We start from the raw sequence: 14293 nt of genomic DNA on the forward strand, positions 1-14293 counted from the left end.
ACGGTTTTGGTGATCTGAAAAAAAAAAACTTCATTGCCTTTTCCTTTTTTTTATTTTTAATTTTCTCTAAATAGAGATGTGAGCTGTGTCCCCATAAAGATGGAGCTTTAAAAAGAACAGATAATGGGGGTAAGTACAGTCTTTCAAAAAATATTGAAAATTGATATGGTATGGTACTTAAAAGAATTTGATAGTTCATATTACTTTATCAAACTAAATATTGTTATTAAAATATTAATAATGATGTAATTAATTGGAGACAAGGTCTCATTGTGTGATCTAGGTTAACCTGAATACCCCATCTTCTTGCTTTATTATTCTATGCTCTGGCATTGTAGACGGGCAGTTATGTGTGGTTGAACTCATTTTCTGTATTCATACAGTTTGTCTTCATTGTGTATTGGCTGTTTATGCAGAATGATCTGCATTCTTCTATTTGAAACCTTAATTTATTTTATCTTTTGAGACAAGGTCTTACTATGTATTCCTGGCTGGCCTGGAACTCAATATGTAGACCAGGCTGGCTTCGAACTCACTGTGATCTGCCCGCCTCTGCCTCCTGAGTGCTGCAATTGAAGGTATGTGCCACCACACATGGCTTGGTTTTTGTTGTTGCTTTTAAAATGGCCTCACTGCTGTGTTTCTCCCAGGTTCTGGGGTTACAGGACCAATCATACCTGGCCACGTATTCTCCCTAATGTATCACTCCTAAGTGTGAGGTAACAACGACATCTGGCAGGGAGTTATTTTGTAAGGATTCTGAGCATCTCTTCTGAAAATTCAGAATCTGAAATAGTATTAAAATCCAACACCTTTTGAACATCGGTTTCAGATTTTGGATTTTTTTTTCTGTAAATATTCAGAAAGCTAAATCTTCCCTATCTTCCAGTTCCAAGCATTTTGGATGAGGATTACCCTGTATTTATTTTGCATCTCTTCTTTGAGTCATCTTCCCTGAGAAATTTGTCTGGTTTTTCTTTTCCCTTTCTTCTGTGTTCTCTGTCCTTTCTTCATTTCTGTGTGTATAGGTCAGGGCTTGGCACTTTCTGTGTAGCCCAGCCTGGCCTAGATGTGTGACAGTTCTTCTGCCTCTGCCTCATGAGTTCTAGGATTACAGGAATGTTCTACATGCCCGGATTAAAGTACTTACTTACTCCTTCATGTATCAGTACCATTCTTAACTATATAGGAGGCTCTGTCTTCTGTCAGAGATCAGGCCTCAATTTCAGTTTCCTGAGACTGAGCAAGCAGTTTCTGAGGAAGCCATGAAGGAACAAAGGACAGTCAATCTTCAGTACCCCTGACAGCAGGGAAGGAGAGAGCACATACCAGTCCCACAATCAATAGCTTAAGGTATTAACCAAATAAGGTCAAAGCCTGGGACTTGTCCAGGCCTTTCCCAATTGGAAAAGCTGTAACCTTAACCAGCCGTAGCCAATTGGAATGTACTAATATGATTGCCACTTACTTAAGCCAATCGTATCTGAGATGACCTAACTGCCCTAGGAACTCCCATTAGCTGTGCTTTAGAGGAGTCTGTGAGCTCCTCTCTCGGCGCCATTTTGGCTATGTATAGGATGGAGGCCCCAGCATGCTGGAATAATAAACGCTCTTGTTGATGGCATATGTGGATGGTGGTTTTTTTGTGGGGCTTGTTAAACTATGAAAATTAAGTGACTGATATAGAAGTATAAAAAAAGATAGTTTTTCTTTTTCTTTTTTTTCCTGTTGAGATGGTCATATAATAGTTCTTCCTTATTTTGATAAGGTTTATTTAACTGGTTTATTTTTGAAAGTAAAATCAGCCTATTTTCCTAAAATAATATGAGATTCATTTGGGTAATATTTTGTTAAAGTTAATGGTTTCTGGGGAGTTCAAAAAAAAGAAGTTGGTATCTTTTCATAAGGGGCTTACACAGTGACTTCCGTTTTTTACAGTATTTTTCAAGTTTTATCAGTAATATTATGAAGGTTATATAACACGTTGGGAAACACTCTCTTTCTGGAGGTATTTTTGTAAAATTGGAACTTTATAATCTATAAGTATTTGGTAGAAATCACTAAGAAATATATCCTGAATAGTCTCAAGATTATAAATCTGCACAATTGCTTTTAGTGATTAAAGAATTTAAAATTTTCTATTTTGTTGGTTGTTTCATTTGTAAATGTTGGCAATTTATTGATTTCTCTAGTTTTAAAGCTTTATTGGCAAAAGTTGATTATTTTCTTAACTTTTTAGACAGACACAGTCATATACTGCTTAAGTTCTGAGAAATGTGTCATAGCTGCTTTCTTACTGAGTGAACATTATAGAGTGTATTTACACAAACCTAGACATACAGCTTACTACACATAAATTATATGATATAGCCTATTGTCTCTAGGTTACAAACATATCATACTGCTATACTACTGAATAATGCAGATACAACATAGTGGTAAGTTGTTATAAATCTAAGTATGGAAAAGGTATAATAAATATCTCAATATCAAAAATAAAAACGGTTTACCTGTATAGGGTACTATGTAGACGTGAGCTTGTGAAGTTTGTAAGAACTGAAGTTGTCCTGGGCGAGTAACTGAGTGAGTGGTATGAGAATGTGAAAGTCTAGGACAGGCAGGTTTTCTTTTTTGGTTTTTTTTTAGAACTTTCTCTGTAGATCTGTCTTCCTCTACCTGCCTCTGTCTTTGCCTCCTGAGTGCTGGGGTTATCAAGCACTACCATTGTCTGCCTTTTGCATTTTTGTTGTTGTTTTGAAACAGAATTTCCCTGGTATATAGCTATAGCTGTCTTGAAACTTGCTCTGTAGACCAGGCTGGCCTTGGAACTCACAGAGATCCACCCACCTCTGCCTCTGAGTGCTGGGATTAAAGTCCTGCGCCACCATATCCAGCTACTGTAGCATTTTTACAATATAATTTTTTCATTGTTTTCACTTTTTGACTCTTGTAATATAATAACATGAGCTTAAAATGTTATAGAACTATATAAAATATTTTTTATAATGACATTGTTATGTTCACCAAAAATACTTGCTTACACATACACACACACACACACACACACACACACACGGACCATGTATCCTGGTTTACCTGGAACTCTCTATAGACTAGGCCTGCCTCAAACTTAGAGTGATCCTCCTGCCTCTTTCTTCCAAGTGCCAGGATTGAAGATGTGTGCTATTTATTACATCCATCCTATATTTTAAGGTTTTTTTTTGTTGTTGTTGGAAAATTAGAAACAACATACATTATCCTTGTTCTGCATAGCATCAGGGGTATCAATATCACTGTTTCCCACCTTCACCTGTCATCTCCTTGAAAAGTCTTCGGGGAAGTCATATTCATGGACTGAGTATGTTGCTTAGTGATAGAGTGCTGCCTAGCACGTGTGAGGAGCTGAATTCAACCTCCAGTACTACAGAAAACCAAAAACCACTGCCACCAAAGAAACATACAGAGCTATTAGAACTGTAGTAACAGTGCATTTTAGAGTAAACCCTTAAGGACCTGCCTTTATAGTTGACATAGTTTGTTTTTAAAAGCAAATAGAAGGCATAAAAATTAACCATTAACCGATAGCATAATTGCTTATTACCACTATTTAATATTGTACGTATGTATAGTTATATATGGGTAGCATATTGAATGTTTAGTGTAGTAAGTTTATTCAGACCAGCATCAGTATAAACATGTTAATAATGTAGTGCACAGGGATGTGTAATGGATGTGTAATTTCAGAAGACACTGGAAAAGTTTGCCTTCTTAGTAATCTTATGAGAACACATTTGTATATATGGTATATATATGTATCAATGTGCCTGTCATTGATCAAAATGTTGATATAGTATGCCTGACTGTACCGTCAGCTGAAAATACAGTTAGTCTTAAAACTGCTAAACATCATACTTTGTCAGCACAGTTCTGTAGAGTTCTGGCTGTTTGATTGTTATGTTGCTATTGAGTTATGGGGAGAATATGATACCACATGTTACTAGCCTAAAAGAACTGCCAGACGCCAAACTTGAAATTGTCTCGACTGAATGCACTTTGATTTTGTACCAGTGTAGAGTTCAAAACTTGTAAGTCAGGCAGTTGTAGGTTGTGTATTCTTACTGAACTGATCTTATTATGTGTTGAATAACTTCTCAGTGCTTTAAGATGATTATAGCTGTTTCTTGGCATGTAGCATTGATCATTCTGTCTCCTTTTACACTAGTTGAAGTTTTTTGAGAATCTTGAATTACATATTCATGTGTTTTATGAAATTGTGGAAATTTGGAACCATTATTTCTACATACTCCCATCCATCTTTCTTGCTCCTCTACTCAGGAGAATCCTTTTATCAATACATGTATATAGGATTGTGTCCTGCAGGCATTTTACCCACATCTTTGTTTTCTCCAGTGTTCTTCAAATGATATTATCAGTTGGCTTGTCTTTTACTTTTTTCTTTTCCTGTTTATTTGTATTTGCTGTTGGCATTGTAATATTTTTATTTTCATTTTTATAAAACTTAAAAGATTTTTGTTTGGTTTTGATTTATCTTCTTAATTACTTCTATTTCTTCAGTATTTAATTCTTGGGAGTGTGTAAGATAGAAAATCTTTTGCATGAAGAGTTTCTATTAATATCTTCTGTGAATGAACCATACTTAAAAAATAGTGGGCTTTTTTTTGTGTGTGTGTGTGGGTGCACATGAGTGTGTGTGTACATGTGTGTGTATCTGTGTGTGCATGTGAAGCCTAGAGGTTGATGTTGAGTGTCTTCCTCCATCTACCTTAATTTTTGATACAGGGTATCTCATGGAACCTTGAACTCTAAACTGACTGGCTAGCAACCCTCTGTCCCGTGTGCTTTCAGGCAGAATACCTGGATTTTATATGTGTGCTGGGGATCCTGAATTGAAGACCTTATGTTTACACAGCAAGCGCTGTACCTGCTGAACTATCTCCACAGGCCACCCCCCCCTCATTTTCCTTATTTTAGAATGTATGTATTTATTGTATTGTGTGGTATAACTCAGTTGTATGGTGCTTGCTTAACATGCTTTGAGATATATCCTCTAAAGCATTGCAAAACCAAGCCAAGTGGTGGTGGCACGCGCCTTTAATACCAGCACTCAGGAGGCAGAGCCAAGAGGATCTCTGAGTTCGAGGACAACCTGGTCTACAGATCGAGTTCTAGGACAGCCAAGGCTACACATAGATGCCCTGTTTTGAAAAACCAAAAGAACCAAAACAAAACAATCCTTCCCCTTTCCCCCCAAAAAACACTGACTATAATTGAATGTTATAATGGGTTAACTCTGGAGCAAAGTTCCGTCTTTCCTTAGGGTTTAGTTTTTGTTGCTGTGTCCTTATCCTTTTGTGTTTAGTGACTTCTAAAGTGTATATTTTTGTAATATAATTGCTGGAGACTTCAGTTAGTGTTTTGGTGATGATTTCCTTGAACATTAGTATAAAATAGTGAGAAAAGGGGGAAATTAAAAAAGAAACAGTCTACCTGTATTTTGTGTTCTTCCTATGATATTTTCATTCTGTTTACGCCTCCTTTTTTTTACCCCTGTTTTTACCATACTTTGATTCTAGTTAGAGATAAAAATTGATGGCTGTCTCATCTTTTTTTAGAACAGTGGCTCTCAACCTATGGGCCACAACTCCTTTGGCAATTCTGTATCCCCTTTAATACTTGCATTATGATTCATAACAGCAAAATTACAGTTAGGAAGTAGCAGTGAAAATAATTTTATGGTTTGGAGTCACCTCAACATGAGGAACTGCATTAAAGGGTTGCAGCATTAGGAAGGTTGAGAACCACTGCTTTGGAAGATGAATTCAGCCCTCGGCAGGTCAGTGCCAGAGACTTTTCTTAGTTTTTCCTCCTAGGCTTTGGGTGCTCATTGTGTGCTTCAAATATCTTTTCCTCCAGGCATCTGTGGGTTGTTTGTCTTTCATTGAATTTAAGGGCTACTTTCTCTTCTGAGTGAACTCTGAGAGCAGAAGGACAGGCATGTCTCAGTCCCTGGTTAGCTTTCAGACACTTTGGAGCAGTGACAGATACACAGTGTTTTGCACATCAGAAGCCAGGGATCTCTACACTGGGAACTCCTGCTGTTGTATTTAAGACTCCGAACCTAAAGCATTTATATGCTAAGGGGAGGTCAAAGAGCTCCTATCTTATTTATTTATTTATTTATTTATTTATTTATTTATTTATTTATTTGTCTTTTACTTAGTTGAGTAGGTACTTGGTTGCTGCAAACCTTTCACTGTTTTCCAGAGTTCTATAAGAGAATTTAACAATTTCTGTGTAATTTTTATTGTTTCTGGTGTGGTACCTACCTTTGTTCCTTCCACCATATTTTGTTGGTATAAATCTGTATATTTTGCATCCTATGTGTATATATTTATATATATACAGTCTTATGATCTAGGCTACTCTTTTTACCTTAGCCTCTTTAGTACTGGGATTACCACTGTGAATGCCCTACCATGATTTAACCCTTGTAACTTTTTTTAAAGATTTATTTATTATGTATACAGTGTTCTGCCTGCATGTGTGTCTGCAGGCCAGAAGAGGGCACCCGATCTCCTTACAGATGGTTGTGAGCCACCATGTGGTTGCTGGGAATTGAACTCAAGACCTCTGGAAGAGCAGCCCTTAACTGCTGAGCCATCTCTCCAGCCCCCCCTTTAGCTATTTTTAAGCTCTGTTCTAAGATATGGTTAAGGTTTTGGGAAACAAATCTTAAATTTGTTAGGTTAGTTTGTATCAGTGTTGATCTAGGGGATTTATTCCTGACCATTGAGGCAATAATTCTTTGGTTTTAGTTTCTTTCTCTCTCTTTTCTTTCCTTTCTGCTTTTTTGTAGGCTTGCTTCCACCTCCACCTTACAAGTGTGGGCCACTTCACCTGGCAGTGGTTTTTTTGTTTTTTAAGATTTATCTTTTATTTTATGTGTATGTGTGTTTTGCCTGTAAGTGTGTATATGAACCATGTGCATGCCTGGTGCCTGCACAGGCCAGAAGAAGGTGTCCAATCCCTGGAGTTAACAGTTGTGAGCTGTCATGTGAGTGCTAGGGACTGAACCCGGGTCCTCTGTAAGAGCAGCAAGGCCCTTAACCACGGAGCCATTGCTCCAGCCTTTGTGCTCTCCTTTCCCCTTTTTTCTTTCCTTTCTTTTTTGGAGGCAGTCTTATTGTACAGCCCTGACTGACCTGGAACACTCTCTGTAGTCCAGGCTGGCCTTGAATTCATAGAGACCTGCCTGTCTCTGCCTTCCATGAGTTAAGATTCAAGGCGTGTACCAACACATCTGGCCTGCATTTTCTTTTTTTAATAGAAGCACTTAATATTTATAGTTAGTCTCCACACATCTCTCATCCTCCCCCATCCCCAATTCAAGCTTCCTTTTTGAATAATTTTTCCTTTTTGAGGAAAATGGTGCTTCCTTTGGTGTTTGAAAGTACTTTTGGGTTTGTTTGGTGGTTTTTAGGAGATTTTCTTGCTGACTTGCATTCTTTGTATGTATTTGAACAGAATAAACATACTAATATTCTGATAACTCCAAATTGTAGATTTGATTTTCTTGTTTGTACTGGATTTCACTTGTGCTGTCTTACTTTCATGTGTTTAGTGATTTTTATTCTAGAAATTCTAATTAACAAATTATGGACATTATTTGTGACTAAGTTGTGGAAAGTTATCATTTTCCTTTAGAGTATATTTATTTGTTTGATGCCGGCCACTTGCTTTGTTTAGGATTGCTTTGTTCAAAGTTTAGCGTTTAAGATGATTAAAGCCTAAGTGTGATCCTTCTGAGGTCCATGGTATATCTGATTTTTAATCCTAGCTTCTAGTCTTTCAGTATTACTGCTTCCCTTTGTCTGTGGCTCTACTCCACCTTCCTGGAATTCTTTTTCCAGTTTTCCAGTAACTCTTAACCATAACATCAGCTCTTTAGCCTCAGTCACATTTTTATAATTAAAAGAAACTTTAATATCAATTGGTAATATTTCAAATAAAGATTTAAAATAGAAAAATGACAACCATTATATGAACATTCAAAATGTTGACAAATTATAAATAATACTGTCAGATGTAAGATTATTAAGATTAGAAGTATTAAAATCATTCCTCTTTTTATTTTCTTGATGATGGTGAGAATGGAACCAACCATAACCCTTGTAGACTAAGGCAAGTGCTCTGCCATTGAACTGTCTCCAACCTTTTAAGACTTGAAGCTTTAAGCTATTTAAAGCTATAAATTATTTATTGGAGAACTGAGAATGGAACCTAGAGCTTCACAGAGTAATCAGGGGTGCTAACTAATGAATTATACAACCTTCACATTATTTATGCATTTATTTGTTTTTGGCTTTTTAAAATGGTCTTAACTTGGCAGTACAGTCTGATCTTCTGCTCACTGTGTAGCGTTGACTGACCTGGAAATGGATAAATTCCTTTTGATTTAGTCTCAAAAAAGTGTTTAGAGTGCTGGGTACCATCATACCTGGTTTCCTCAAATTAAAGTGGTTTTCAGAAGTAGTGTTAATCTGAACTTAGTCTGCCCTTAAGTGTCAGTGTCAGCACCTGAATACATAAGTGCTCCCTTTGTTTATGTTCAGTGCATAATAGATGCAGCCATGATTAGGACCCTCTGCACCAGTAGTGAGCGGGTGACAATTATGACATAAATAATGCAGCAGCTAGACTTTTATTATGGTTTTGTTATGAATTTGCTTAAATAGTCTTTTAAGGGATCTTTTAAGACAGATAGTAATTTTATTTTTTGATAAAACTTGAAGAATGACATGTATTTATTTATTTTTAGGTTGGGCTCATGTGGTTTGTGCCCTCTATATTCCAGAGGTACAATTTGCCAATGTTTCTACAATGGAGCCAATCGTTTTACAGTCTGTCCCACATGATCGTTATAATAAGGTACAGTGGATGTCATCTTAATGTTGTTTGCATTTTTAGTTTGGAAGCTAGGAGATAGAAAGGAGGCGGGTTTTAGTTTTTAGGGTTTTTTTTTTTTGTTTTGTTTTCTTAAAAAACTAAAGACTTCCCTCTAACTTCATAGAGATTTGGAGAAAAATAGTTACCACCTTAAGTTACAGTATTAAAATAAGCTCACAAGAGTGTAAAAGTAATAAATCTGTGTCATCTTTTATTCTAATGTAGGTGTTTATTAATATTTTCAGGACATTTCAGTCTTCAGTGCACATTTGTCCTTGAAAATTTACTGACCTCTTGCCTTATCAAGTGTTAAGGTTTTTATTAGATTTCAATTAGTCATTATTTTCCCATCATTAGTCCTAAGTATTTGGGACATTGAGGCAGGGGGATGAGTTGAGCCCAAGAGTTTAGGGCCTACCTAGGTAACATGTTTAGAGACCCTGTGTTTTAAAATAAAAACACCATTTGCTTTATCTCTTCCTAATTTAGTGTATACACACACACACACACACACACACACAGTTGTTTGATGCTGCTACTGCATTGTCAAGACTTTTCTGCTGTCCATTGCCTTTAGATAGTATTACTGTGTGTGTAAATAAAGGTGCATGCTGCTTCTGTGGACGAATGTCATGATAGTCAGTTTTGAGATTTCAGATATTTTAACAGTAATCTTTTGATTAATATTCATTTAAAACATTTGAAAAAGTAAATCTTCCTATTTAAATCTTTTGACTTTTTCTGTGTATTTTTGTGTTTCTCACATGTGCTTATAAAATATTTAGATCATATTACTTGCTGTTTCCTCTATTTTTGCATCAATAAATGGTATTTCTGTCATAATTTTTCTGGCTTTTTAGTCTTTAGGACAGAGTATTGCTGGATTCAGTCAGCTGTGGAGAGGCCCCTCATAGACGGGCCTCCTGTGGGGTCTGGTTTCATATTGTTAGGGTTCCATGTGAAAGGGTGTGAGCGTTTTGGAAGTTTCATTATTGTGTGAAACTTTTCTGTACAATGTCATTACCAGTTCTTAAGTAATTATCATGTTAAGTGCGATTATGTTACCATTAAAAGTACTGTTGTTTTTAAATTCCTTTTTTCAGAGGTTTTTCAGGTTGGTTAATTGACCTTGTTTTATTACAACACTTTTTTTTTTCTTCAAGGTGTTTTGTGTTTTCTTCTTGGGGTTTGTTTCGCTTGCTTTGTTTGGTGGAGGCAGGCTCTATGGTATCCCAGCAGGCTTTAGACTTGCTAAGTAGCAGGAGGGTAACCTTGAGTTTGTGATCTTCCTGTTTCTACTTCCAGAGGGTTGGATTATAGGTGTGTGCCAGATGCTATCAAGAGAATAGCTTTCTTTATAGAAGTGTATATACTTTCAGTATTTTAAATAATTTTTAATTTTCATGTTTGAGTGTGGTATGTGTATGTGTGTTGTATGTGTACATGTGTGTGTAGGTGTGTGTCAAGGAAGTCAGAAGAAGATGTTGACCTCTATTGCTTTCCACATTGTTCACTGAGACAGCTCTCTTACTGAACTTGAAGCTGGAGGTGTTTCTTTCTTTTTTTTTCCTCTTTTGGCTAGGCTGGTAGCTAACAGTTCCCAGCAATCCTCTCTTTCCTCTGTCTATAGTGCTGGGGTTAAAGGTGTGTGCAGGACCGCACCTTGCTTGGTACATGTATGTCAGGGATCTGAACTTAATAATCGCATTGCACTGACTTGCCTCTCAAACCTGTATTTCTTAGTACCTTTAAAATTCATTTTAAAACCTGTTCTCCTTATAAAGTTTCAAGTAAGAAAGTTTGTACACAAGCTGTGGCAACAGCATAGCGTTCCTCCTCTCTTATGCCGTACTATATATTCCTATAAAGATGGACGTTCTTGGGCTGGAATAGCTCAGGGTTAGAGTGTCTCCTAGTATGTGCCAGGTCCTGAGTTCAGTGCTCTAGCACCACAAAATAGAGAAGGAAGGAAGGATGGTACTCATACATCTGTAATATAGCTATCAAAATCAGGACTCATTTATGTTTTCTCATTTTCCCCAGAAATGTGTCTCATGCAAAAATAACAGAAGTTTTGTTTCTTTTTTTCATCTCTTTTAATCTCAAAGAATAACATAATCTTTCCTTGACTTTTGTCAGTTTGATACTTTAGATTATTGTAGTTTTTAGTTATTTTGTAGCATATCATTCTATTTGGACTTGTCTGTTGTTTCTTCCACTTTAGTGGATTGTATTTTTGAAGGGAATGCCATAGAAATGATTTTGTGTTCTTTCTTTCTTTCTTTTCTTTTTTTTTTTTTTTTTGGCTTTTCAAGACAGGGTTTGATTTTGTGTTCTTACTGCATTTTGTCAGGTGGCACACTGATTTCAGTTTTTCTGATATCTTATAATCTTGCTTTCATCATTAGTTAAGGGGATGTCTGTCAAGGTTCTCTACTATTAGGTTGATTTTATTCCCTTTTTAATTAATTGCCATTTTGTGGGAAAGTAATTTGTATGTAAACATCTTGTTCTGTATTCCTTCTGTCTTTTACTCATTTTGGCATTCATCTTGATACATGGGTAGTCTAGTACTACTAGAATTAATTTTCTCCAAAGAACTAGATTTTCTTTTACATGAGAATGACAGTTAGAAACCAATACACTAAATGTACTTACTGTTCTTAGGGCATTTTGGGTCTCAAGTTCTCAAAGTTGGTATAGTTAGAAAATAGATAACCTGCTTATTAGCACTGCAATGCAAATTTATATATGTTAATATTTATATCATTTATATGTTGAAAACTATGAGGCCATAGTTATTTAATTCTGATGCAAAATTTGGATAGATATACCTCTGTACAGTATCTGTTTAGTATCTGTGTTTATATATTGAAAGTATATAAACTTAATGACTTTACCAAATGTAAACTAGAAGATCTAGGCCTATTATCATTATTTCTTGTCATGTTATGACTTGTTTCAGTCCAACCGATACATGACTTCCTTTATCTTCAGTAATGTGCTCATTTGATTCATCTTCTTATATGAACAGATCCTTGTTGCTTACTGCTTCATAGCTTTATTTGGGCCCACTTGCTTCTTGCCCTGTATACAGTCCTCCTTATCCGATCGATTCTCAGGGTTTGGCGGCTTCACTCCACTAGTGCCTGTTTTCCCCTGTGCTTATTCTTCACGTGTTCTGATATCATACTCACTCCTACCCTGCGGTCAGATTGTGACCCTTGTGTGGACTGCCCCTGACTCCCCAGGGTAGAGATTTTTCTTTTCCTTGTTTGGTCCCACCTCATGGTTTTAAGAATAAAGTTATTTGAAGAGGAAGAGAGAGGGGGTGAAAGGAAGAATGAATTACCTAGATGTAAATCTTCAATCCATCTAAATTAATTTTACAACCTGACAAAATACGTGTCCTTTCACTCTGACCTAGTTAGTCAGTTTTTTTGGGGGGCAGGGCAGGAGACAGGGTTTCTCTGTGTAGCCCTGTCTGTCCTAAAACTCTGTAGACCAGAGTGGCCTTGAACTGACAGAGATCCTCCTGCCTCTGCCTCTTGAGTTCTGGGATTAAAGGTACGTGCCACCATCTCCTGGCATTGGTTAGTCATTTTTGGTCTGTTTTTACAGTGATTTCAAATACTAATTGTGTCATTGCTAAAATCTTGGGTTTGCGTTGGTATGCTTCTGTGGGTGTTTTTTTTTGTTGTTGTTTTTGTTTTCTGTTTTGTATAGAAGCATATAAATAATTCCATTGATATGACTGTTTTTATTATAGTACTATATACTATTTTAAATCATTACAACTTTGCATAAAATATACATGGTTAAACAAATACCTATTTTTCTAGATGAATATTAACAAAATTCAGTTAATTTTTTTTCCCCACTTTTAATTTGTTTGTTTGTTTTGAGACAGGGTTTCTCTCCGTAACTCCTCAGGCTGTCCTGGAACTTGCTCTGTAGACCAGGCTGGCCTTGAGCTCAGAGATTCTCCTGCCTCTGCCAGCCAGGTGCTGGAATTAAAGGTGCGAGTGCTCTTAACTTCTGAGCCAACTCTCCAGCCCCAGCATATAATTCTTTTTATTTTGTTTTGCTTTGTTTTGTTTTTGAGACAGGGTTTCTCTGTGTGGTTTTGGTGCCTTTCCTGGATCTTGTTCTGTAGACCAGGCTGGCCTCAAACTCACAGAGATCTGCCTGGCTCTGCATACAATTCTTTTTTTTTTTTTTTTTTTTAAGATTTATTTATTTATGTATACAGTGTTCTATCTGCATGCATGCCTGCATGCCAGAAGAGGGCACCAGATCTCATTATAGATGGTTGTGAGCCACCATGTGGTTGCTGGGAATTGAACTCAGGACCTCTGGAAGAACAGGCAGTTCTCTTAACCTCTGAGCCATCTCTCCAGCCCTGCATACAATTCTTAAATCATAGTAATAATTTGAAAACGGATTACTGAATTTTGGAAGACTTCAGTCCAAGATGAATGTCAAAGGATGACTTCCAGAGAATTTATTTATTTATTTGTAGTACTGGAGCTTCCCAGGACAAAACTTAGGACATTGTAGGCACTTACTATAGACACGTGTTGTACAGGCTAGAACTCGAGATGAAATTGAGCATTCTATAGAGGACACTCCAGCATTTGTAGCAAGAAAACCGCAGATCCATATGTTACATGTAAAAAGCTTGCCAGAAGTTAGTGTCTTTTATGCCATAAGATGCATAATATGGTGGTTTTTTTTTGTTTTTTGTTTTTTTTTCATGAAGAAATAAGTGAAAATATCACTTATTTTGGTGTGTTGACAGTTTCTCGGAACTCTTGGAAGACTCCTGAAAAGAACAGTTGATTTGGGCTCTTCCATCCATCCTGAAGCATAGAGTTTCATCCACAGCTGGTTCCAGTGCTGCTAGATTAGCATATTTTTTCTTTGACAAAATAATGATTTATATAAGTCAATTTATTAATTTGGTATCAAGGAAAATAGCAGATACAGTAGAATATGCAGTTTCAGAAAGGGTATGAAAATTGAAGAATAGTTTGAAGACAGATAGATTAGCTTATATAAATAGTTTGTATTTTAAAAGTAAGAAAAAATGTTATGTCTATATATTTCTAATCCCAGTGGGTTATAGTTGTTTGAGATGCTAGATAGAAATCAAGGCATCTAAAAGCAAATGTTAAGGGCACAGTTAGGTTTAAAATTGAGATAGTGAAGTTTTCTACAAACAGTAGAGCCATTGTCAGATTAGTAGCAGAGTACACCTAGCAGTGATCTCTGATCTTATTTATTTAATTGATTCTTCTTCCTTCTTTCTTTCTTTTCTTTTCTT

At 36.4% G+C, this 14293-nt stretch overlaps 1 protein-coding gene across 10 annotated transcripts in view; it reads left to right on the top strand.

Annotated features, from left to right (window-relative positions):
- Positions 1-14293, top strand: part of Mllt10 (MLLT10 histone lysine methyltransferase DOT1L cofactor) — a 172883-nt gene that overhangs the window by 35111 nt on the left and 123479 nt on the right. For 8 of the 10 annotated variants that reach the window (XM_059263632.1, XM_059263626.1, XM_059263629.1 and 5 more), the window contains 2 exons: positions 75-129; positions 8840-8949. In XM_059263632.1, coding sequence (XP_059119615.1) covers positions 75-129; positions 8840-8949 — 165 coding nt within the window. The remainder of the gene's footprint in view (positions 1-74; positions 130-8839; positions 8950-14293) is intronic. The other 2 variants (XM_059263637.1, XM_059263638.1) reach the window with 2 other exon arrangements.

Source organism: Peromyscus eremicus, chromosome 5 (genome assembly GCF_949786415.1).
Source record: "Peromyscus eremicus chromosome 5, PerEre_H2_v1, whole genome shotgun sequence".
Classification (NCBI taxonomy): domain Eukaryota; kingdom Metazoa; phylum Chordata; class Mammalia; order Rodentia; family Cricetidae; genus Peromyscus; species Peromyscus eremicus.